This window comes from Sceloporus undulatus, chromosome 1, assembly GCF_019175285.1.
Source record: "Sceloporus undulatus isolate JIND9_A2432 ecotype Alabama chromosome 1, SceUnd_v1.1, whole genome shotgun sequence".
Taxonomy (NCBI): Eukaryota; Metazoa; Chordata; class Lepidosauria; order Squamata; family Phrynosomatidae; genus Sceloporus; species Sceloporus undulatus.
Window position 1 is genome coordinate 315,509,633 of NC_056522.1, and position 27,109 is coordinate 315,536,741.

Here is a 27,109-nt window from a genome sequence, read left to right on the forward strand (position 1 = left end):
AATTAATAATACTTTATTGCCATTTACCACATGAGTAATATTGCAAAGTGTTTAATGTTGGACTGTTATACTTTTGTGCAAAATGTGAAATTGGGTGACTTCCACAATTGTCAGATCTTTTATGCAGAATCCTATTAATATTTTAAGCTATAGGAAAACAGTTATTGCTTGCTGGTTTCCTCTCTTTTAACAGGAGGAAAACATCTGCAAGCTCAACATATATATAAAATCAATCTTGGATCTAATTTAAGCATTATGATCTAGAGCAGCGGTTCTCAACCTTCTTAATGCCACAGCCCTTTAATACAGTTCCTCATGTTGTGGTGACCCCCAACTATAAAATTGCGGTGTCTCGGTTCCTAAGACCATCGGAAATATGTGTTTTCCGATGGTCTTAGGCAACCCCCGTGAAAGGGTCGTTTGACCCACAAAGGGATTGCGACCCACAGGTTGAGAACCCCTGATCTAGAGCAATCAAGAAAAGATTATTTTGCTCTGGCCTACTCCAGAAATATCTTGATTCTAAAGATCCACATGTCTTACTTGCTTATTTGACAACTAAAAACAAAACAAAAACCAACATCCACAGATTATTTATGTATTCCAGGTATTTTTTTTCTGATTTGTTAACCCTTTCCCTCATCTCTCCTTGTGGAAAAATAAAACATTGGAATGGAGTATTGTCATCTCATGACTGAGAAGAAAACAGTATTTTATTTGATAAAAACTTTCTGGATAACTCCACATCTCTGCTTGAGTAGCCGTTGGTCTCAGTAGCAGCTATCCAGTGAATAGTCATCCATGAACAGAGCAGAGTTATCTTGCAGTTAATGTTGAGCTGTCAGATAAAGCTGTCCATAGAGTACTTCTACACTGCTGATGCAGACATACAGCTGCAAAATGCAGGAGAAAGGCATTGCTGCCCCTGATAAGTTTCTTCCATATTACTTCCTGTTAACAAGTACTTCAGTTGGAATTACAAAGATGAGCAGTGGTAAAGTTTTTCCATCATTGGAACCTAGATCTCTCAGTCACAAAATTGTTCTCCCCTCTTCTCCCATCTACTTTCACACAGTGGTGTTTTCCTTATGTCTAAAGCTAGAAGGAAAATTAGCAATTTCTGGAGATAGGATGTCTGTTTCTGTGTCCCTCCTGATAACTCATGAAGATTTTGAAGGAAGTAGGTTTATTCTGGAGTGATTAAGAGACTTTTAAATTCATTTCAGACAAATCCCAAATCTACCCAATTTGCCTTGGGATTTGGCCATATCTGACATACACCCCTAAGTTTTGGGGCCATTTTAGTTGTTTTTCTGACTAATATGTTTGGCTCCCTTCCATCCCTGAAAGACTGAATAGAAGGTCAACTTTCACATTCAGAACTCTTGATTCATTTTTTCACCATTTTCAAACAGTGCTGTCTGAATAGATAGATGTACTGCCAATTATCTCTTCAGCAAAATATTACTGGATCCTCTCAATTTTGTGGTTCAGTATTAAAGAATTAAATCAGTTGTTAAGGAAGCCAATACGTTTGAGGCTGTTTTGAATTCTTTGTGTATGTTTTGTTCATAAAGGCAGGGTGTTTTAGAAAGGAAAACTATAGAAAGGCTGATAGTACAATTTGTAATGCAGTCAGGTGCCATTTAGTGTTCTACTGAAATATTGCAGAATTGAGTATTACATTGGCCCCATATAGACAGCCCAAAATAAAGCTACTTCGGGTCACTTTGGAGGTATGCTTCCGGACTCTTAGGAAGCCACACCAAAGCCACAATCCAGTCCTAAGGACTGGAGCACAGCTTTGGCGCAGCTCCCAGACTCCTAGTACACATGCATCATTTAAACAGGATACCTTCAAAGTGACCCAAAGCAGCCTTATTTTGGCCTGTCTGTATGGGGCCATTGTGTTCCTCTTAGGGACTCCCAAGCCAGAACATTTTGTTGTGGTTAATTGCCTTCCAGTCGACTTTGATTGATGATGATCGTATGAATAAGAGATCTCCAAGTCTCCGTTCCTCAACCACCCTGCTCAACTGCTGAAGATCATGGCTGTGGCTTCTCTTATTGAGTCTATCCATCTGGAATGCCATGTTCCTCTTTTCCTGTTGTCTCCATCTTACCAAGCATTATAGTCTTCTCTAGTGAATCCTTACTTTTTATGATATGGTCATAATACAACAACCTCAGCTTAGTCATTTTTGCTTCCGGGAAGAGTTTGGGCCTAATCTGCTCTATAATCCATCCATTGGTCTTTTTATGATCCATAGTATTCTCAGAACTCTGCTCCAGCACCACATCTCAAATGAGTTCTTTTTCTATTCATTTTCTTCACTGTCCAGCTTTTACAGCCATTGATAGAAATGGGAAATTCGATGGCGTGAACAGTCTAACTTTGGCATTTAATTGTATCTCTTTACACTTAAAATCTTGTCTAGTTCCTTCATAGCTGTCCTTCCAAGTCCTAGTCTTCTGATTTCTTGACTAAAGTCTCTGTTCTGATTGATGATTGAGCCCAGGTATAGAAAATCTTGAATTATTTTGATCTCTTCACCATCTAGTTTAACATTATGTAGATCGTCTGTGGTCATAATTTTTTGTTTTCTTGATTTTAAGCTGTAAACCTGCCTTTGCATTTCCTGCCTTGACCTTCTTTAATCATCTTCCCATATCTTTGATATTCTGCTAATATTGTGGTATTATTTGTATATATTAGATTGTTGATGTTCCTTCTTCCAATTTTCATGCTTTCCTCATCCTGCTTTTCATATGATTTCTTGGACATACAATATACAGCTAAAGTAGAAGAAGAAGCCAAGGCATATTTCTTGTTTTGTTGAATGGTGGAGGTTGCAGGTACATCCAGTTGATCGCCCTGTACTTTTATGTTTGAGGAATTATGTCTGCCTAGTTGTTACCCTTTTAATTCTTTTAATCAAAATTTTAGCACTTTTTGTGATTTGGCAAGTTTCTACTTCTGCTGTCTGAGAGTCCAGTGTATGAAAAAGAATTACACTCTGAAAAGCAGCATGGGCATGGTGAGCCATGAAACTTTTAACTCTTCTCTCATCTCCTCCAATAATCCCCTGCCTGGATTGTGTTTCAAGCTTGTTTTGAACCTTGGATCAAATTTTAAAAGCATTCTGCTATATTAGAACCCACAGTTGGAAAGAGTTTGTATTCATAAGCTCCTATGTATACGTAAAGGAAATCTCTAGATTACTATTAGGATAGTAATTGATTTGTCTGTTGATTTGGTCTTGCACAATTGAGAAGGACTTTATTCTTTAGAGCAGTGACTCCCAAAGTGGGTGATATGCCCTCCTTGGGGGTGGTGGAAGGATTGGGGGGGGGGGGATGGGGGAGAAAATGGGCGGTAGGGGGTGGTGAGGGGGAAAGGGGCAGTGGCAAGGGGGCCTTCAGCCAGAGTATTGGTGTGCAGGAAAGACAAGTGGAACCAGTGGTCTTTAGGATAATGGTGGGGATGAGGATTACATTAAATTTCTTTTCAGGATCCCCAGAAAACCACCACACAGCCTCACTGATCATTTTGTGTGGTGGTGTCACCCACTCTTTGCTTGCCTGTGTGAGTTCACTACCTTACTGGTGCCTTTCTCTAGTAGTGGCAATTGGGAAAATTGTGCAAGGCTTGAGCACAGGGTATTGTTTCTGTGACTCAAAGCAGCACCACTTTGAAACGGATTAGAGCAAAGAGTTAGAGTACATGGTGACTGCGGAGAAGTGGCGGCAAAAAAGAGCATTGAAATTTGGGACCCTGCTTAAGCTTTGTGAGCTTTACTTGGTTAACAGGCTGGAGTTGCACTGCTGCTCCTGATTTCTTTCATCAGAGAGGCTGAGAGAAGAGGTAGCAGAAAAAAATTTTTTTTTTGTGGAGAGTGGACATTTGAAGCTGTGTGGGGAAGACATGTCTCTGGGGAAGGAGTATCTGTGCTCGATTCTTGGAAAGAGTCCTTTGTCTTAGAGTAGCTCCAATAGTTAAAATCCCTTCTTTTGGCGGTCCATACAAGTCCCCAGAGCATGTGGCCTCTGTAAAACCCCAACATATGCACCAGTTGCGCCTTTCTCTGCCCTGACGAAGGATTGAGAATCCCTTCTTTCTGGGGAGAAGCTTCTCTCTTGAACATGGTCACCCTGGGAGCAGCAATTAAGCAGCTGCCTGAGCAGCAACCAAGAGGACTCTTGTCTGCACTGGCCTTTGCTGCAAAGCTGTTACAGATGAGAGGCTTCTCAGTCGCTGCTCAGCCAGCTGCTCAGTTGCTGCTCCCAGGATGACAGGGTGCAAAGGGAGCAGCAACTGAGCAGCTAGTCAGACTGCAACCAAGTAGCCTCTCGCCTGTGTTGGCCTTAGCTACAAGGCTAGCACAAGCAAGAAGCTTCTTGGCCGCTGCTCAGCCAGCTGCTTGATTGCACCTCCCAAGGTGACTGCATGAAAAGGGAGCAACATCCAAGATTGGTTGTTTTAAATTTGCAGTAGAAAAGGCAAAGGTAGAGGTTTTCCTTTGACAAGATTGTCTAGTCATGTCTGACTGCAGAGGGCAGAGCTCATCTCCATTACTAAGATGAGGGAGCAAGTATTGTCAGAGATGATTCTGTGGTCATGTGGCCAACATAACTATGAGGAGAACAGTAGACCTAATATCCAAAAATATGCTTGGGGGGCACTAGAGTTGGCTCTTAAGAGAAAAGGAGTGGCAGCCCGAAAAAGTTTGGGGACCACTGCTCTAGAGCAAGGGTTTGAGCCTCAAACTCTCAGTTTGGAAGGTAGCCCAAAAAGGTTTGGGGACTATTGCTCTAGAGCAAGGGTTGAACCTCCAACTCTCGATTTTGAAATCTCTTGTTCTCCTCATGTATTAACTGGCTTTTCATTTTCTGTGGACTTGGGGAGCTGTATTCAGGGTCTCTTTAACTTAAGTCTCACCTCTCTGTGAAAGTAGATTCACATGGTCATGCTTAAAAGTTTTTTGTGTGGTACCCAATGTGAGCAGGCATTTTCTAGCTTTGATCACACATCAAAGTCTACTGTTACTGCTTTTATGGCATTGCTTTGAAATACAGAGAAGCAGATAGAGAGATAATGAATATATTGTGAGATGAGTTGGATGATACTTACCCACATATGGTAACCTTAGAAGTGGCTACTGTGGTTTCCAGTAGTTTGAATCCCATCTTGTATAGGTGTTTTTTTGTTAGGTGTTTGAATAACATACTGTATCTCTGAACAGAGACACATTATATATTCTCCTGTTATGTATTTACAGTACAGTATTTCATATCTTACTTCAGTCTGAGGCCCAGTATTCAAAGCAGCCATCCTGGGAAAAGGGTTAGACTGGTACTCTCCCCAATAGCTTTGGTGGTAAACATGGCATCAGAGCAGCTCAGTTGATGCTATGGTAAAAGAGGAAACCTTTCTCATTCTTTTACTAATAAGTGTTCATTCCATCTTTCAGTGGAATGAATTGTTCTATGAGTGTGAGCCAGGAAAGAATAAATGTTTTCAGTATCTTGCCATTTTCAACTTAGATTATGGCAGCCTGTTTGTTTTTCTTCTTGAGGAGCAGACCTTGTGGGAATTGTTGGAGGAATGAGTTCTCCCTGAGCAACCAGAGTGCATCTTTTTCTTAGCTGCTGGGGACAGATGATAAATTGAATCACTGTTTTATCTGGAGTAATGTACACTATAGATAGTGGATGCTGTTGCCTGCAAAAAGCAAAATATTTTTTATCCTTGGTTTCTCCCAACTTAGGTCAGGATGCTATTTATTTGATGCATAATGCGGCAAGAATGATCACATGTTCTTGTGAGACTCCTCATGAAGGAGTTATAGATTGTTGTTACATATAAGAAAGAAGTTTTCACTTAAAAGATGTTGCAAAGGTTACATTTATATTTGGTCATCAATATGCACATTTGAACTTAGTCTGGACCATATCATCTCACTAGGAGTCTGATAATTTAGCAATTAGAGTTGCTTTTCTTTCTGTACTAGGACTGATAAAGCCATTCAGTATTTACATCTTACAGTGATAAACAAATATGTCACTTTCCTAGAGTAACATTTTGTTTTCTATCTATTCTTGGCTTATTTTTATTTCATCATAGGTAGTAGCCTCATCTTTCTAAATATTAGCTAACTGGATGGTTGTTATGAAATAATGTTGTTGTGACTTTTTGTTGGATGATGAAAAACTGCTTCTAACATGGCATTACAAGTGGATATGACCACAGGGGGAAATCATTGTGTATAAATCTTACATGCTTTTCTGTTTTGCTATCTATTCACATTATGTAGTTTTAAATTGCAGCCTGAATTGTAGTATTAGTTCCAACAAGAATAGACCATTGAATCCATAGATGAATAGTGAATGAACATTTATATCAATCCAGTGGGTATAAACCTGATGGAATTAACACTAGGGTTGAAACCTTTGTAAATAATGTAATTTATTAATTCTGTAATGTATGTTTCTCAATTTTGCAATTCAAAAAATTGGTCAAACTACGGTACTTTATTTCTGCACCTTTGCAGAACTTATATTCTGTCTTATCTATAAGCATGTCCTGGTTAGTCATCTCCTTTGCCAATTCAAAAGTATCTTTTCCTGCCCCTTGTGAAGTATTCTATTCATTACTTCTTTCATTTGAGAAAAAAATGTGACCAAAGATGAATTATTCAAATATAAATTCATTTATATTTTGCATATTCATATATGCAATTATATTTACCTACTCCTCTAAGATACATATTAGACATTACATAGTTATACTGTATATCTTAATCCAATTGCAATAGCAAGAGAATCTAAGCTCTCTGTTGAGGGCAACTCAAGTTCATCAATCAAAATGTATTTTTCTACATTTACATGTTTTGTAACTAAAGATTTAGGGTTATCTCAGTATTTAGAAAGGGCAGAGACATTATGATTGACAATGAGGGACAGGTACCCAGAAACATTCAGAGCACTTGTAGGCTTGACTAGAGCTCGCAACAGGCACAGCTTAGACTTTCAAACCATCTGTCAGCAGTCATGAAGTTTACTGACTGACTCATGTGTGTATAGTGAGGTTCATTGGAAACAGCATGTTAAGGAACTGGAAATGTAGAATCCGTGTCTCAAGACTACTATATTGTTGGCACTGTTTATTTCAACTATTAACATGGTCTTACAGTGAGGGTGCTATCACTAATTAGTTTTGCTTCCTTACAGTCTTTTTTAATAAGATATAAACCGTCAAATGGATAAAAACCAGCCTTCTCTGAATTTTCGCATTCCATACTGTTCCACAGCTTGTAGATTTTGTATAGAAATAATATAAGAGCTGCTTCACATGCTGCAGAAAATATATCTGCACCATATGTCCTGAGAGTGACCAGGGGAGGTGGCTGTGTGACTGCAGACATTTTTAGCCTCTAAAAATCACATAGTGGAGGAAAAATGATACCTTTCTATAAATATCTTTTTCATTACTTTGTGGAAAATGGACTTAAATGCTAAAAATCATAGTAGATATTCTAAAGTTTTGTTTGTATCATCCCCTCAAAAGAAGCATTGTATCTGCCAGACTTCTCGATAAGACCACAAGAGTGACTGGTATGCTGTGGGTTACCAATATGTTACTACTAGTAATTCGGGTCCATTGTGGGGTCTGAAAGGAATTTTAAAAGAAACAGTTGTTAACATTTTAAAAAATTTCTCTGGCTTGAGATCTAATAATGATTCCCTTTCACTATAGGCAAGTAGCTATTTAAAAGAATGTATCTGCAGACAACTATAATATGTGTTTGCTTAAAGTGGGAGTAGTTTAAAAACTATTATAAAGTTAGACACTGAGATTATTGTATTAATCTTGATTCAGTCAATACATTTGTTACAAGACAAAATGGGGTTGTGTGGAGCTGTGTGATAGACTTTTATATGCTGGGGTGATGGTGGCATTGGATATATAAATCCATCATTCCCTATTTAAGTATAAAATATGAAACTAGAAAGGAGTGGGATGAGTGCACTCTAATTCACATAATACTTTGAAAATATACAGTAGATAAAAGAATTGTGGAGCAAGTCTTAGCAATTTGTTTATGGGATCAAGGAGTCCAAGGAGACCACAAATTGAACATGAGTCAACAATGTGATGCGGCAACTAACAAGGCCAATGCGATTTTAGGCTGCCTCAATAGAAGTATAGTGTCTAAATCAAGGGAAATAATAGTGCCACTCTGTTCTGTTCTGGTCAGGTCCCACCTGGAATATTGTGTCCAGTTCTGGGCACCACAATTTAAAAAGGATGTTGAGAAACTGGAGCGTGTCCAAAGGAGGGCAACTAAAATGGTGAAGGGTCTGGAAACCATGCCCTATGAGGAACGACGTAGGGAGCTGGGAATGTTTAGCCTGGAGAAGAGATGGTTAAGAGGTGATATGATAGCTCTGTTCAAATATTTGAAGGGATGTCATATTGAGGAGGGAGCAAGCTTGTTTTCTGCTGCCCAAGAACAGGACCTGGAACATTGGATGCAAGCTACAGGAAAAGAGATTCCACCTCAACATTAGGAGGAACTTCCTGCCAGTAAGGGCTGTTCGACAGTGGAACACACTCCTTCCTCGGAGTGTAGTGGAGTCTCCTTCCCTGGAGGTCTTTAAACAGAGGCTGGATGGCCATCTGTCAGGGATGCTTTGACTGAGATTTCCTGCATGGCAAGGGGTTGGACTGGATGGCCCTTGCGGTCTTTTCCAACTCTATGATTCTATGATTTAGCATTCATTCATAGGGCTGCTTAGTTAAGAGTGCTTTGAGAAATCTTGAATTGAACCAGTAGCTTACCAGCTTGCCTTTGTTTCAGCTTAGTCCTCATACTCAAAAGATGTCTCTGGTAGCTCACTAGCAGCAAGGCAGTCCTCCCTTGTTTGTGTCTAGTAGTAGGAATTGTTACTGCATCAATAGAAGTATAGTGATAACTCAAAATAGATCCTTCTTCCATGAATTCCATAACACTACCTTAGCTAAATGGGGCAGTGAATACTCTGTCTTAGATCGTTCTGCTCTAAGAGGACATTCAAGCATATTACCAATCATTTGCATTTGAATGATTCCAAGTTTAGCACTGTGTTACACAGGATAGAATGTTTTCTCCACATGCATCACAGTTCCTAACTGTATAAATCACTACCACATCTTTCCTTTGTAATAAGGTTATATTTCCCCCCTCCCATAATAAATAGGGTCAACCCTTTTTATTTTCTTTAGGGGATGATATTTCATCAGTTTGAAATGTGTGAGCAAAAAGTAGCGAGAGAGAAAAAGTATAAATATTTTAATGATATAAATATCAGCTATTTTATTTCTATGTTGATAGGTTATGTTAATTAGATATCTGGTTTAGAGACTGGATACTGTAGGGTGATGATAGAGGAATGTGTGTGTGATCTTTTGAATGACTGCTTGAGTATGTTACTCTGCATTCTGGTTTATGACTAATTTGGATGTTACTACCTGAAAAATAAAAGGTTCTCCATTCATGATTTATACATTTGATAAATACATTTATAAATCTATAATTAAATTGTTCAGGTGATAACCATGTAAAGAGAAATCACAACATTTATCTTTGATGGTACAATGGGCAAAGATGTATGTGATGGTATTTATCATGACTTTCTCTTCAACAGGTAAGTTCAGTTCTACACTCTACGAGACAGGGGGCTGTGATATGTCACTTGTGAATTTTGAGCCAGCTGGAAGAAGAACATCTAATATCTGGTGTGTTTTATAGCTTTTGCAGCAATACTGATTTTAACTTAGATTAGAAAATAGTTCAGGAATATTTTTAAATGTTTACGTATTCTTTTGACAGCATGGAACACAAAATTGTGGGCTGATGGGCAAGGGATTTTTTCTCCTATTATGTTTTCCTCAAATAATAATATTTGTATGTTGAAACTGAAAATTGAGTAAATGGAAACCAGAAACCAACCCACTCTCATGTTTATATCGTATATTTTGTGTGTTCAAAGTAGTTAATGTACTGTTTGTTAGAACAGCATTGACCAGTATTATCTTCATATTCTGATTTTTCTCCATTTCAAAATAGTACCTATGGCCTAGTACATACCTGTTTGAAGGTCTGGAGTGGTGGCGACCTTTTTTCCTGTAGAGGGAAGCTGCAGCCACCAAACCACATGGCTTCCCTCCACAGGAAAAAGAACCCGCAAAAAGCAGGTTCTTTTTCTGCCACACCAGTTACTTCCGAGTGTGCCAATGGTACACTCGTGATGTAACTGGCATGATGCAAGGTGCGGATGCTATGCGTTCGTTACGTCATAATGGCGGCCCCCATATACATGGGACGCCGCCATTATACCCCCGCCAGTACGTGCTAGGGTTAGGGACCGTGCAGTTGCTGTGCAGTCCCGTAACCCTAGCACACGTCGAGCATGCATTGGACCTGGTTAGGGTTTCTCAAATTTCACACAAAGGCCCAAAACACACTGCAGCAATAATCCAGTTTGAAACTGCTTTAATTGTCCTGACTCAGTGCTAGGGAATCCTGGTAATTGTACTTTATTGTGGCACCAGAGCTTTCTGATAGAGAAAGCTAAATGTCTGACAAGACTACAGTTCCCACAATTCATTAGCATTGAACCAGGGCAGTTACAGCAGTCTCCAACTGGATTATTTCTGCAGTGTGTTTTGGACCATAGTCTTCCAGTGACCAAGTATAACATGATAAAAAAGAGGGAACTATTAACAAAGAGACATTTTATTCCTGTGGTTTCTTCTTTTGTAAAGGGGGCATAATGGAATAATGGGGTTCATTGTCCTGTACAGGTTGATCAAAGCATTCCTCTCCTCCCTGCCACACACACTGTCTTTTTCTTCTTCTCCTGGGTTCACTTTGCTAAAATGGCACAACTTTATTTAAATTGTGAGGATAAATATCCAAAAAGGTTTTAAAGAAGAGACTTGAACTGTAAAGCAGAATAAGATGTCAATCTAAAGTCACTTGTTAATGTTTTGTTACAGTGACTCGGATTCTCATGTATCAAGTTCTACCTCAGTTCGTTTTTATCCACATGATTTAGTAAGTCTTTTGCATTTACTCTTCTTTCTTTGCATCCAAATAATCAAATTATATTTTATGTTGTTAAGACTGTGAGCTCTATCCAGTTGTGTTATTCCACTGGCTGAATGGCTTCTGTCAATGGAACAGAGGGGGAGTCACCTCTGTCACTCATCCAGCCCCCTACACACAACTCAGAATCTGCTCAGAGGCCTGGGAAACCCCCTGGAACATATTTTTGGATAGGAAGGAGGACTGGAAGGAGGAAGAGGAGGTGCTAGTAGAAACCTGCTTGTATAATACTGCATTTGGCCCACTATGCTTAATTTTACTTATTTAGTGTGTGCAGAACTTACTGGTTCAGAAGGTCAGCAAGTATAAAATACCGTACCTATTGTTGTGTGGCTTTGAGTTGTTTCTGACTTATGGTGACTCTAAGGCAAACCTATTGTAGAGTTCTCTTGGCATAGTTTGTTCAGAGGGACTTTGCTTTTGCCTTCCTCTGAGTCCAAGAGAATGTTACTTGCTCAAGGTCACCCAGTAGGTTTCCATGGCTAAGCAAAAATTGGAATCCTGGTCTTCAGAGTCATTGCGCAAAACTCAAACCACTTCACCACACAGGTTCTCTAAATAGAACACTACAGCCATTCCAGTTCTTAAAATAATGTAGAGCCTGCAGTATATTTACATGGTGATTGAACTTGTAGTGTCGAGAAAGTTTTGTCTAAATCATGTTCAATGAATGGAATTAATTTTGAACATGATTTCTGGATGCTTACAAGGAAATATTCCAGAGCAGTTGGCGGTGCAAAGTGGATGGTGTCCCTCTAGCTGCAGATAGACCCCTGGTTTATGTATGCACCAACCCTGCAATTTCATGTCTTTGTTTTGTTGGAGGCTGCCATACTGCTGGATGGTATGTAGTCCTCAACAGCTGCTTTTCAGGCATCTCTGCCTACTTGGATGTTAACTACAGCATGTCTCACCTCCTGTCTACCCTCAGGCTTGTAAAAAGGGTGGGTACTATGGGGTAATTATCTATAGCAAACTTGGTCCTGTAATATTACCGTATATTCCTTCAAAATTGTTATTTTTGGATTGAAGAAGTGAAGAATGAAAACAATGTATTATTAACTTTATTATAGCTTTCCCTCCCCCAGATCAGGCTGAACAGGCTGTTGACCATAGATACTGATCTTTTGGAGCATCAAGACATTGACCTAAGCCCTGATCTTCAGGACCATCTGCAGCCTCAAGAGGAAGCAGCTCAAAAAGTCAAACACTATTATCGCTTTTGGATCCTCCCCAAGATCTGGATTGGCATCAATTTTGATAGGCTGACTCTTTTGGCTTTGTTTGACAGGTGAGATCCTGTCAATAGGAACTCATTTTCCTGCAGCCTGGGGTTATTGGTCATATGCTAGTGCCTGGTACCAGTGCAGTATTTCAAATGAATTTTCTCTGATACCAAATTCAAATAAAAATGAAGCTGAAATGGAGCCATTAAGAAGTGGGGTGAGTAGATATTACAATTCTTAGGAGAAGCCACAGGTTTCCAAAAGCCCCCCCCCCCCCGAAAACCTGTCACAGTCCTACTCAAAAGTTGTATATTTTGTAGACCAGTTGTGCCTGCTTGCTTAACTGTACTAAGTTAATAGCTCTACAATTTTTATGGAAAGCTCTTAATTTTCTTTTCTTTCTGCCTTTTTTTCTTTTTGTTGGCATAATTAGGCAGACTTTTCTTAGGAGTCGAGGTTGGCTAAATTTGTCTGTTGTGGTTAGGATCCCATTTTGATCCCATCTAACTCTGATTCTAGGGAATATGTTGAATACTTTGAACATAAATTAAACCACAGTTGGTTCCATCTGATACTGATTTTTAACATCAGGAGTAAGCAAAATAATTCTCGGACTTTGTATAATGATGATAAAGTTGTTTGGTTTTATTCTTTGCTTTCTTGCATTTGTGCAGCCTTTGTTCCCATTGCATCAGCCTATTCAGCTTCTCAGTAGTATTTGCTTCTCTTTTTTTATAGGAATCGTGAAATCCTGGAAAATGTATTAGCTGTCATCCTAGCTATCCAAGTGGCTTTCTTGGGTTCTGTACTTCTTATAGAGGGCTTCTTCAAGGATATCTGGGTCTTCCAATTTTGTCTGGTGATTGCTAGCTGCCAGTATTCCTTGCTCAAGGTAACTTCTGTTTAAGCTATGCTCTGAGAATAAGCTAAGATATCAATCCATGTTTGGGCTCTGGTTGGTTTTCACTAAACAAAGGTCCAAAACACACTGCAGAAATAATCCAGTTTGAGACAGCTTTAACTGCCCTGGCTTAGTGCTAGGGAATTCTGGGAACTGTACTTTTGTGAGACATTTATCCTTCTCTGTCAGAGAGCTCTGGTGCCACAATAAATAACAATTTCCATGATTCTCTAGCACTGAGCCACGGCAGTTAAAGTGGTCTCAAACTGGATTATTTCTTCAGTGTGTTTTGGACCATAGTTTAACAAACCAGACTTCTCCTACTTCAGATGTCATTGGGGGATAATGATTAATTTAGAGATACAGTGACTTATCCGACATAACACAATACAGTGTGAACTGAATGAGCATCATATCACATGTCAATTTTGTTTTTAAATCTCTCTAGAAAGTTTCTTGACAGATTACAAAAGATCATTAGCCATCAAAGTGATCTCTTATTCCCCATTTAGATTTTGTCAGGCAAAATCGATTTTAGGACCAGAGCTTTGCATAAGGAGTTGTCACTATTGTAGATACCTGTAATAATGTGTTTTGAGGGTAGTATGAGTATATAGAAGTTACATATCAAAAGTAGTGAGTGAGAATGATGTTGCTCTAGGGATTTAATGAGTAACTTTTCTAGTTATTTTTAAAGCTCTTTTTAAAAGAATGTGCTTAGGCAGTTAGAGCTCAGTTTCTCAAGCTTTATGCCAGTTCCTTAGCAATTCTATAGGTTTTTTACAGTAAAAAAGTGATAACTAAAAAGTATATATCAGAAGGGGGACAGTGCTAACTGTAATGATTTTCTTCTGTGGGTTTGCAACAAATACAAAAAATACTTTTAAAAGTAATTACTTTTCCAGCTCTGGTTAGGACCAGTTAGTATATTACAAAATGATGAACTAGCCCAGTGATGGTGAACCTTTTAGAGGCCGAGTGCCCAAACTGCAACCCAAAACCCACTTATTTACTGCAAAGTGCCATGTCCCTCTGGCTTTCTAGTAACAAACTCTGGCAAACTCTGTGCTGGGGTGACGGCACATGTGCTCACAGAGAGGGCTCTGAGTGCCACCTCTGGCACGCGTGCCATAGGTTTGCCATCACTGAACTAGCCTTTGAGATTTCTAAAACTGTCCATTAGGTTGGTTTCTAAGCAAAGTACAGATGTGGTAGTATGAGTAGGACCCACACCAATTTTGGAGATCTAGAGAACTTGCTCATTGTGATGTAAAAGCTTGCTTGTATGATATTTTGATTATGCTTAGGAAAACTATAGTCTGAAGAGAAATTTTGGATCCCCCCCCCCCCCCCCCCCCCCCCCCCTGCTTTTTTTGCTTTTTGTGGATATAAATTACTGTAATTATGGTTGTTACCCTTTTGAAAATTAGCATCATCTTCCTTCAATTAAGTGCATTGGGTTCTATTCAGTCTCCATGTCAGTTTTTCATATTGCACTGGCAGTGCCAGCTACTTTTCTGACTTCTTTTATTGGTAGGGTGGGAAGCTGAAACCAGAAAGCACAATCTGTGTGTCCTTGATTTGTGTGTGAAAAGCCTTTGAATCCCACCCACTAAGAGTTTTCCACTGGAAATATATTAAGGCTCCATCTGCACTGCAGATGCAGGTTGACACCACTTTAACTGCCATGGCTCAATGCTATGGAATTGTAGTTATGTGTGACATTTAACCATCTCTATCAAAAAGCTCTGGTAGCACAACAAATTACAATTCTCAAAATTCCATAGGATGGAGCTATTGCAATTAAAGAGGTGTTAAACTGCATTTTTTGGAGTGCAGACAAAGCCCACATCTGATCTTCCCTTTCTGTCTTTCAGAGCGTCCAGCCAGATTCTTCATCACCTCGACATGTAAGCTATTCCATATGAAATTTCAGTATTCTAGCAAGCCAACAAATACCATATGCTATAGGCTATATATTTCAGAGAATGAAATTGGCAAATCAATCTCTGAGTATTCCTTGCCCAAGAAAGTCCTATGAAAATTGCATGGGATCACCATGTTGACAGGCGACTTGAAAGCACATACACACACAGCAAGCCTAGTGTTTTTGAGTATTTTTGCTTTTTTTTCCACCCTTGCTGTTAAGGAGAAAAAAATTAAGTAACTGCATCAAAGATAAGTTGAAGTATTGAAAGTGAAAATGAATGCTTCTTGAATCTTTAACAGAATTGAGTATATTCTGTGTAAAGGATACTGAATTTAAAATAATGCTGTGTGCTCACTTAATGAGGTGTGAGATTGAACTTTTCCCTGTCTAGAAAGTTGTATATGTCTTACTCTAGTGCATCTCAGTTTACATGGTTTTACACTTGGCATGCAAAATAAAGTTTCCAAAATTACTTAAGAAATTTATTTAAGAAAAAAATATGTATGATTTGTAACTTAATCCAAACTTGTATTTTAGGGTCATAACCGAATCATAGCCTATAGCAGGCCTGTTTACTTCTGCATATGCTGCAGTCTGATTTGGCTATTGGACTATGGCAGCAAGAGCACTTTCACTGCAAGGTTTCAGCTCTATGGAATGGCTTTCACTAATCCAATTTTGCTGCTTTCAGCAAGGGACTTGATTATAGGTGAGTGACTTTCCATATGGCCGATAGAGGTGAGTTATAATTGCCCCTTTCAACACAGAAGAAACAGAGAATGTGTAGAAATTATTGTTCCTCATTTTGTATTCTAAAAATGAGAATAACTTCAAAGCTTGGAAATAATGCATTACTAGTAACAGTGTTATATTGCATTGCTTTGGAAGGTAAATAGCCCTGGAGCCTTTTATTTATATCCCGCTCATCTTACTTAGTTATTTTTAAAGAAAAAAAATTACTTAAAATTTATTTTAAAAAATAACGTTTCAGCATCTTCACTAATACTTCTTGACTGGTATATCTCATGGAAAGTTCTTAAATCCAGTCATGCTCTGGTGCATATGCATATTTTACAAGGTGGAAAATTTAGCAGACCCATATAAGGAGAATTAATAGGAGAAAATAAAAATGTCTTCCTGTGATAAATCACATTATTACCCAACCAATACATGAGCAGAGAATTGTTTCTCATTTTCACCCTGCCTAGTAATTGGCATCAAGTATATAGTATGCAGAAAAGGAATGGCCTGTTGTCCACATAATTGTTGTTCTTCAGACAATTTTGTCTGTAGGCCACAAGTATTGAATGGCTGCATAACTGAAACAACCTATAGCAAAATATATTTTCTCTCAAGTGGCTCTCTTCAGTAATCATTTTTTAGTTGTCATCTCTCAATGTCTTCAACACATGCTCAGAATAATTGTTTCTCCAGGTGCTGCTGTCTCACAACTCTTGTCTAATTCTTTCTCTCCCAACTGAGCTCCTTGTAACCGTCTCAGTGTGATTACATATAAGTCCTCACAGGCACATACATGCTCCTGTTTGGCATATATGGCTAAAGTAAAGAGGAAAGGAGGACAATATGTGCTGCAGTAGTTTCTCTAAAGTTGACATTTTAATACAGTGCTCCCTCGGGTTACGAAATTAATTCGTTCCGCCGCGGCGTTCGTAACCCGATGCATTTCGCAAGCCGAAAAGGGCTTTCCGTTAGCGCTGGCAAGCCGCGCGTTTGAATTTCGCGCCGAAAAAAATTTCGTAACCCGAAAAAACCTTCGTATCCCGGAACAGTTTTTTCCAATCTAACTTTTTCGTATCCCGGAAATTTCGTAACGCGATCAATTCGTATCCCGGGGTACCACTGTATAGCGAAATGTTGTCTGAAATGAATGGTATGCTTCACAGCATACACTTAGCTTTGCATCTTAAGTTGTATTGATAACAGTATTTTCTGTGAATGGAGGAACAGATTTTTTCCTATAGCTTTGGTAGAAAAATCACTAATAGTGTTGTATGTACTTACTATTTTTTTCCTATCATTTTGTCCTCTGTAGTGTTTACACTATGTTTTCCTATAGTGTTCTTCATTGGTCTTCTGCCTCAAGTGAACACATTTTTGATGTATCTTTGTGAACAGTTAGATATTCATGTTTTTGGTGGAAATGGTGAGTTTACTTTCTTATTTCATGGATACTTATTGGTAAAAAACTTTCAGAACTATTTGGAAAAAATAGTTGAGGGTTTATCCAAGTCAACAATTTTAATTATGACGTAGCTGATTTTAGAATTGCAGAAAGTATTACAAATCATCATTCAAGGCTACTGCCTGCTGTCCAGGATACTTTCAATGTCTGCAGTAAATTTTGTAGGAAAAACTGTTATTCCATTTAGATATAATCCCAAATTTTACTTGGGTGCCATTTGAATATGCTTTTTGGTAGGGATTTGTTTCAGTTACTCCATGCTGTTTTCTAATAAGATGATTTCCACTCCCCCTGGTTTGCTGCATTGAGATGTAAAGGCAAACTGTGGATTTGCACTAGTAGTACCCCCTGCATATTCCACTTTGTATTTGGGATCTCCATATTTCCATATATGGATCCAGCATGTTTTTAAGAGATCATGATGACCTTTGGAACACCAGGTGGATTTCCCATGAGAAAGGAGCGCAGACCTAAGGACATCTGTAAGTCACAGATAATATTGCAATCAAAGCTAAATGAGTATACCAATTACTCCTTCGTCCCTCAAGCCCTCTGCATTTCCTCTTGAACCAAGATGGAAAGGAGGTCTCATTGCACCAAAACAATAAGCCAGTGCTTCCCACCTACCCCTTGCCATGTTCCCAGCCAACTTCTCTATCTCTGTACTCTGGGATTGCCCTAATCCAGGCACTGTTTTTGTAGCCTTATACAGTCGGCCCTCGGTATCTGCGGTGATCCATTCCGGACCTCCCTGTGGATAACAAATGCCGTGGATGCTCAAGCCCACGTTATCCCCAATGGTGCCATGTGCAAGTTGGTGGGGGAAGGGAAATGTATTGTGAAAGGGAGGACATAATACATGAACCTGAAGCCTGTGATGAGCTTGTTCATACAGTAAAAGCCCACAGTTTGTTATTATGTCTGCCTTATGTCATTAAAGAAAATTTCACCCAAGTAGCCATTTCAGCTAAAGTATTAAAGCACCATGTGAAGACTTGCTAATTGAAAGGGGGCATGGAGAATTGATACCGAATGTCTTCACATTTCAGAGTGGTACCACAATGTTAAGCACCTTCGTGCCCATACTGGAAGAAAGTCTGGATATAAAATCAATCAATCAATTACTAGACATACATACCTAACCTCACAGGCTCTGTTAAATCAGGAAAACTACTGCATTTTCCCAAGCAATATGCTTCCATTTGAGATGTGAAGACACTGAAGCAAAAACTATTTGTTAAAAGAGAATGTTTAAAACCTGCAAAGCAAATAAACAACTCAGTTATAATTTGTTTGGAAATGCTATTAGTTAACTGCTTAACTTAATTCAGGTTCAGCTGGGGAAAACTTTTTTTTAAGAGTGAACAAATATGCTAGAAAACTTTAGTGCTGGAAATTAGCTTCCAGTTAGAATTTACTGAATAGAGGCATATGTGAAAGAAAATTTGGAGAGATAAATGTTTGATCCTTACAACATAAATCATTCGTATTCCATTTCTGGCTTTTTGTGACAATCTTTATTTTCTCATTCTCTAGCTACCACAAGCCTGCTTGCAGCACTTTACAGTTTTATCTGTAGTATTGTGGCAGTAGCATTATTGTATGGATTGTGTTATGGTGCCCTAAAGGTAAGTAATAGTTCTGTGTAATAAATTTAGTCTAATTCCTTTTACTTTTTGTCACTTCATAAAATTCACAAATGCCATTATTATTGTAACTACCTAACAGTCATTGATATAAAAGGTGAGAAGAGACACGTTTTTCTTCTTTTCAGTTAATATTACAGCACAGAATCTTCCAGTTAAATTAATTGACAGACAAAATAAAGTATTTCTTCACTTAAAACAACAGGTTTATTCACTACCACATGATTTGGTGTTGACCTCTAGCATAGATGTCATATTCTTCTGCCAGTGGCTGATACTTACGATGGCATTGTGGAACTTCTTGTTTCAGAGGAATAGCGTTACTGAATGTAAGTAGCTGGGGAGCAACAGTTGGGACAGTCTGTTCCCTTCATGCTCCAGATGTAGGCTTCCTGGAAAGTAGGAAAGAAAGATGATGGATTAAATGGACTTTTGGTGGCTGAATGCATGGATAGGATACAAGGGGCCAATCCCATTGTGTCCTGTCCACAGATCCAGCCCATTCTTGCCCCTGGAACTCACTTTGTCCAGCCCAGTGATAGGTGGATGTTCAGACACCCTGCCACTGCTGCTGTTCTACTTGCAGACTTCCTCTGTGGCTGTAAGGGTGGAAATAGGTTGTCTGGCTTCACCCCGATGGCCAGGCGTCCCCTTCTGTTGCAAACAGCTGTTTGTTTTTTTAAAAACCAGGCTAAGGGCTAGTTAGGCCAGGGTTGGGCCAAATCCACCAGAATGGCATCCAGTTTACCCGTTCCTAACCCTGAGCTGTTGGCCCGCATAGTCTAAGCAGGATGATGCCACAGCAGGGAGAACACAGGCCTTTTTAGCCTGTGTATATGGCCCCTTAGTCAGTTCCAACAAAGCTCTTCTTGATACATGTATACCTAATGTATATTAAAGTCTGTGTTCATTTTACAAGATGATTTGTTCCAACTAGAAATGTATGTTCTCCCCTAATTCTAATTGTGCTCATGTTTTGAAGTAGTGTAGTTGTCTTATCACTCAACACAGACCAGTAGTAGCTGAATAGTAAAATTTTATAACTTTAAATTCTTTACTGTATTTCCCAGAGTCATTTAAAATGTTTCCATGTCATTCTTGATCTTCCTTTTGTTTAAATTAAATGACTGTGAAATGCAGTAGTTTCCTCTGCCTCCATATACTTTACAGCAATTGTGGAAATTGTGCAGAGCTCAAGTTCCAGAAAAATTATGTGGCCCAAAATAGAAAATTGCACCTCCAGAGGCTTTGTGAGGCAGAATTTTCTATCTAAATGTTACATCTTCCCCTTGATTGAGTATGGGATGCAGTATAAACTGACAAATGGAGTCAGAGTGAGAAGGAAAAATACCAAAAAGGCATTTTATGGAGAAATGACATTTGATTATTATGTACGGTAACTGTCACTTTACTGTTTAAAGTGATGAGCCATCACAATTTAGTACATAGCTTTTTTTTTTTTAAATACAATTACATATCTATAAATTCAAATTAGTTTAACAAGTCTTTTATATTTATCAAGCAACAAGTGTGCATGAAAAAACTAAGTAAGATTTGCAATCAAACTTCCCCTTCAGGTGGAAAAAGCATCTAACTCCCTGTTCCTCATATTAAAATATAGGTACAAAAAACTTGAAAAGACAAAAGGCCATTCTGTTTACTATGCTAAATATTTTTGGTGCCTGCCTCTTAATTTTCTAGCAGATAGAGCAAATATGCTTAGTGATAAAATAATGGTACCTCATTTCTAGGATTGCATGGCAGGCCCTGTTTGACGAAGAACAGAGGATGCAGATAAGTGCCTTCACAGTTTTGTGCAGTGTGAAATACAATGGTCATTAAGGGTCAGAGTGATGGCCCTAATCAAACAATTACACCTGAGAAACAGATCGCATTACTGGCTGATTATTGATCTATTAGCTCTTGCAGGAACTTGGAGCAGTAACAAGTTCAAGAGAGGTTATGCTCTTTTGAGTTCAATATGAAATAACTAAAATATTATCTTTGTACTTTCTTTGTATTTTAATTATAGAAACTAAAACTTTGTATTTTAATCATAGAAACATGAATTGATAAATACCAATGCTCTTTATTTCATAAGATCACTGACTTTGTAATTTTAAGAACCACTTCATCCCCCCCCCCTTCCCGGTTAATGATAATCTGGGTAATGCCATGTGTATATCTGTTCACAGGATTCTTGGGATGGCCAACATATTCCAGTGCTCTTTTCAGTGTTCTGTGGTATGTTAGTGGCAACATCATATCATCTGAGCAGACAAAGTAGTGACCCTTCTGTTCTTTTGTGAGTATTATCCATTTTGTCATATATTTTAAAAAAGCAGTGATAGAAATTAACTACTTTGGTTAAAATCAATTGTTATAAATTGAGTTAACGATTTTCTAATGAAAAGGGTCAACTTACCTTATTTAGTTTTTAACCAAAGTGAATAACACAAGTTGAATTAAAGATTTAACTTAATTCCAGGATTAATTATTAATTGATTAATTGAGAGTCAGTGATAAAAAGCTAACAAACTTCATATTTCCCAACTGGTTCCTTTATGTAAAATAGCCAAAGCCTAGGTTTCTTGCATTTTTGTACAATTACTTTATTTTTATTCTTAGTACGTAACTGCTGGAAAATTGCATTGCTAAGGCCATAAGACTGAAATCACTTGCTGATAAACTGATAAAGTTTTTGAGGTTAACAGTCACACCCCATTTCTAAATGAATAAAGAATCCATATTGCTGAAACCAGACATTGCTTTATAAAATCTGCCAGACGTGAGGGAGCAGAAGGGAAAGGAGATGAAATTATAAGGGTGGGAGAACAAAGAATTTTTGGTGGGGTGGATGACAGAGTGTTCAACATTTCATGTTTCCTTCCCTTCAAAGTTCAAAACATAGATGGTGAGTAGGAGAAGGAAAACCATACACAGTGTGCTCGCGTTTTACATGGGCACGCCATACGGAGCTTTCATCATACGCTGAAAGCCACACCGGAAGAGCCCCTCACGTGCCCCAGAAGATGGGTCATGTGCCCGTGGTGCATGTGTGTTGCCGTGTGCCACAGGTGCAAGCCCCATTATTTCCAATGGGGCTCCAGCATACACTGATTTCCCCTTACGCAGAGGGATCTGGAACAGATTCCCGCATAAGGGGAGGGCCCACTGTATCACATTCTTCAGTTTCATTCTAGTGAGGCTTTTAATGCAAGCATCTGACTTCAGATTTAAACAGTAATTCATCATAAATTTCTTCCATTCCACTCTAAATATAACTGAATTACATTTTAAAGCTTATTAACAATTAACTAAATGCATCAACATTTTCCTACTAACTTTCCTGTCTGCACTGTTATAATAACTGGATGGTTGTAGTGGATTTTCCCCCAATCAAGGTACACTGAATTCAGTGGGTCTTCCAGGCCATACATTGGATTGGGTTATGTGGCTTTTTATTATGTTGAGATTATTTTTTGAAAAATTCCATCTCAGCATGTTCATAGCATAGAATGAGATCTTGAAGAATTTGAATATTTGTTATTAATTGCCATTATGTTGATACCAGATTATGGTGATCCTAGAATGAGAGATCTCCAGGTCACCCTGTTACCAACAAACCTGTTCAGGTTGTGCAGATTCATGGCCATGGCTTCCTTGATTGAGTCTGTCCACCTGTAATGAGGTCTTCCTTTTTTCCTATTGCCTTACCAAACATTATTGCCTTTGCTAGTGAGTTAAGTCTTCTCATAGTATGTCCAAAGTATGACAGTCTCAGGTTTAGTCATCCTGACTTCAACGAATAGTTCAGGCTTGATTTATTCTTGGACCCAGCCATTTATTTGTCTTTTTGGCAGTCCGTGGTATCTGCAGAACTCTCCTCCAACGCCAGATTTCAAAAGATTTGATTCTCTTCCTATCTGTCTTCTTCACTGTCCAGCTTTCGCAATCATACATAGAAATTGGAAATATATCTTCTGTACATCAGGACATGTGATGCTGCAAGGCCATTTTTTTGGAAGGAAGTGATTGTTTGACCTGTGCCTAGTAAAATTGTTGAGTGGTGGTTCCATTTGATTGTGCAGGAAGACCTGGGGATGCAAATCTCATGATGTGCCAGGAACAATCAGAATCCATTATCTGTGTAAAATAATTTCTGAAATATTTATAGAGAAGAGGAAGACTAAAAAGTCTATATAGTCAAAAGCTGTTAACCACATCCATCTCAGCATGTTCATAGCATAGAATGAAATCCTGAAGAATTTGAATATTTGTTGTTATTAATTGCCATCAAGTTGATGCCAAATTATGGCAAGCTAAATATTTGAGCAACACCATGACAAGAATTGTGTTGAGATACATTTATTTGAGCATTGTTAATAATTTATAGATATATGTATCAGCTGAATACTTGATTGTGAGCTGGCAATACCCATTAATAGTGCAGTACAGTCCATATTTGCAAGTGTCATTAATTTTATTAAATTCATGGGTAGATGAATACTGCTGAACACTAATCAAGTATTATCCTACTATTGTGGACATATAATCACACTCTGTGCTATTTAACTGCAGTCATGATGTGAACTATGGCCCGGTACAGATTGCCCAAAAAGGCGGTCTGTCGGTGCCTAGCTTTGCTCTGCAGGGAATCTGCAGCCTCCAGACCACGGGACTTCCCCATGGAGCAAAAAGAACCTGCAAAAAGTGAGTCCTTCTTGGGGTGCAATTATAACGCCGCAGTGTGCCAATTGTGCACTCACGACGTCATAATGGTGCCGCAACATGCGGACGCTAGGCGTCCTGCACGTAACAGTGGCGGTGCCCATCTGTACTCCCTGTGGGCAGTTTGAGCACTCAGTCTCTAAAACGTTTGCCATCACTGCCCTAGTACGTGACGAGGGCACTCAATAGTCCCATCTGTACTGGGCTAATGTCAGACATCCCTACTTATTGAGGAATCTGGAGATGCAGAGGCAGTGCAAACAAATAGCCATGGGGTGAACAGGGTGGATTACATCTTATCCCTCTGTGGGTATAACTGACAACAGGAGCACCTGTTACCAGCTTCAGCTGATATGCCAGCTGCGTCCTTTCCTGGACGTTAGGGACCTAGAAACTGTGGCGCACGCGTTGGTAACTTCTCATCTCAATTTCTGTAATGCATTCTACATGGGGCTACCCTTGTGCTTAGTTCGGAAAGTCCAGTTAGTGCAGAACATGGGAGCCAGGCCGGTCTTGGGTAAATCTAGAAGAGATCATATAACACTGATTTTGAGATCACTCTACTGGCTGCCTGTTAGTTTCCGGGCGCAGTTGGTTATTACCTTTAAAGCCCTAAATGGTTTGGGTCCAACTTATCTTTGGAACCGCCTCCATCCGTATAATCCATGCACTCAGGTCCTCTGGGAGGAATTTGTTGCAACCTATGAAAACTAGACTGTCTGCCACCACCCAGAGGACCTTTTTGGCAACCATTCCCAGATTATGAAATGGCCTGCCGGAGGAAATCCGTCAGTCACATCACCAGCTTAAACAGCTTTAAAAAATTCTATTTTCTTTAGGACTACTGACTAGATTTAAACCATCATTTCTTTATCTATAATATAAAAATGTTGTCACTGGAAGAATAAGATTAGGTTAACATAGTTTGTATGATATCATATGGAAGCTCATTTCATGAAAGTGGATAAAGGGCAAATTTGCCCTGGTGGTAATTTAGAAAATGGATCACCTGCTGTTTGGATTCTACTTAAACAACAGTCTTCACAAAGAAAATATTTCTTTTTTTTTTTTTAGCTCTTTAGTGCAATCAAAACTTTTTCCCACATCAGAAGATAAAAACCCAGAGGATCCTCTAGCTGAAGTTAAAGATCCATTACCTGAAAAACTTAGAAATTCAGTGGTAAGCCAGCTTTATTCTTGGATTGATTAAAAAAAAACCAGACCAGTTTTCTGAGTGATGAATATTGGAGAGTTAAATGCTTGGTCAGTGTGGGTCTGATTAATATTTTTAAGCCGAAATATTCAGAGGAATCATAGTCTTACTATAAAATTGCTTTCTTAGAAGTGATGGAGGGACCACTTTGATATGCAGGCATATTTTTAATACCTTTTTTTCTTCCTAGAGTGAACGTTTACAATCTGATCTTGTTGTTTGCATCGTCATCGGTGTGCTTTACTTTGCAATTCATGTTAGCACAGTATTCACGGTCCTGCAGGTAACTTGTTTGGTTTGTCTATTAATTTTAAAAATCGTCATAGTTTCATTTGTATGTACATCTTGAACAATATTGTCTCGGGGTCTCTATTACTGCAGTGCCACTGTATAGAATTGTGCTGTTAATGTGTATTCAAATCAACTCTGACTTATTAATACCCTTTTGTTGAGCATTCTTGGCAAGATTTCTCCACAGGTTTTCCATTGCCTTATTCTATGATTCTATGATTCTCTAAGCCTGAAAGATTGTGATTTGCCTGAGACCATCCAGTGGGTTTTCATAGCTGAGTAGAGAACCAACCCTGTCCTTCCTAGTCCAACATTCAAACCATTGGACCGTGTGTGCTCTTAATGTATAAAATAATATAAAGTTATTCTACATTGTTATTAATATTATACTGTATCTTAATAATATACAATTATTCTGTATTGTTATAGTGTTGGAAGTATTGTTGTATTGTTATAGTGTTGGAAGTATTCTGTATTGTTATAGTGTTGGAAGTGTTAGGAAGACAACATGCTCTCTCGATCCCTGTCCCTCATGGCTAGCGGCACAGGGGGGTCCAGCTGTAACTTCATTGTTACAGCAGATTATTAACACCTCATTGAGGGATGGGCAATTTCCAACAAACCTGAAATTGGCCATAGTAAAACCTTTATTAAAAAAGCCCTCCCTCGACCCCCTGTTGCACAATAATTATCGGCCAATCTCGCTATTGCCATTTCTGGGGAAGGTGATCGAGCGGGCAGTTGCAATCCAACTTCAATCGATCTTGGATGAAACGGAATATCTAGACCCATTTCAAACCGGCTTTCGGGCGGGTTACGGGGTTGAGACTGCTATGGTCGCCTTGGTCGATGATCTCCGTCTGGGCATGGACAGGGGAAGCGTGTCCCTGTTAGTGCTCTTGGACATCTCAGCGGCTTTCGATACCATAGACCATGGTATCCTTCTGGGGCGCCTGGCGGAGGTGGGAATCGGGGGCACTGCGCTCCAGTGGTTCTGATCCTACCTCTCCGGGAGGTCCCAGATGGTGCAGCTGGGAGACGTGCGCTCCGATGAGAGGGCCCTTACATCTGGGGTCCCTCAAGGAGCCATTCTGTCTCCCATGCTATTTAACATTTACATGAAACCGCTGGGAGAGATCATCCGGAGACATGGGGCGCGGTGTTATCAGTACGCTGATGACACCCAAATAGTCTTCTCTATGTCTCCGACTGATGCAGTGACCGGGATTGGCGTCTCTCCTCTCGTGGCCTTTCTGGAGTCGGTAATGGGCTGGATGAGGGACAACAGACTCAGCCTGAATCCAGAGAAGACGGAAGTACTTGTGATAGGTTCCCCCGGTCCGGGGCTGGCGGTGGTTCCACCTGTCCTGAACGGAATCACGCTTTCCGTAAAGGACTCTGTACGCAGTTTGGGGGTGCTCCTGGACTCGTCGCTCCACCTTACATCTCAGGTGGATGCGACGGTCAGGAGCACCTGTTATAAGCTTCGGCTGATACGCCAACTGCGTCCCTACTTTGACCGGGGAGACCTTGAAACTGTTGTACACGCCCTGGTAACCTCTAGGTTGGATTTCTGCAACGCGCTCTACATGGGACAACCCTTGTACCATACTCGGAAGCTGCAACTTGTGCAAAATATGGCAGCCCGTCTGGTCACTGGCACTGCCAGGGCCAGTCATATAACACCTGTCCTTAAAGACTTACATTGGCTGCCTACTCGCTTCCGGGCGCAATACAAGGTGTTGGTAATTACCTATAAAGCCCTAAATGGCTTGGGCCCAGGGTACCTGGAGGACCGCCTCTCTCCGTACAATCCGC

General features: G+C 39.4%; 1 protein-coding gene across 1 annotated transcript in view; it reads left to right on the top strand.

Moving 5' to 3' along the window:
- PCNX1 (pecanex 1) overlaps positions 1-27,109 on the top strand; it is a 145,337-nt gene that overhangs the window by 83,637 nt on the left and 34,591 nt on the right. Inside the window, exons 10-20 of the mRNA XM_042459931.1 lie at positions 9,688-9,778; positions 11,042-11,099; positions 12,224-12,441; positions 13,115-13,268; positions 15,155-15,187; positions 15,745-15,916; positions 17,261-17,371; positions 18,947-19,038; positions 21,252-21,361; positions 24,862-24,967; positions 25,191-25,283. Of these exons, the coding sequence (XP_042315865.1) occupies positions 9,688-9,778; positions 11,042-11,099; positions 12,224-12,441; positions 13,115-13,268; positions 15,155-15,187; positions 15,745-15,916; positions 17,261-17,371; positions 18,947-19,038; positions 21,252-21,361; positions 24,862-24,967; positions 25,191-25,283 (1,238 nt within the window). The remainder of the gene's footprint in view (positions 1-9,687; positions 9,779-11,041; positions 11,100-12,223; positions 12,442-13,114; positions 13,269-15,154; positions 15,188-15,744; positions 15,917-17,260; positions 17,372-18,946; positions 19,039-21,251; positions 21,362-24,861; positions 24,968-25,190; positions 25,284-27,109) is intronic.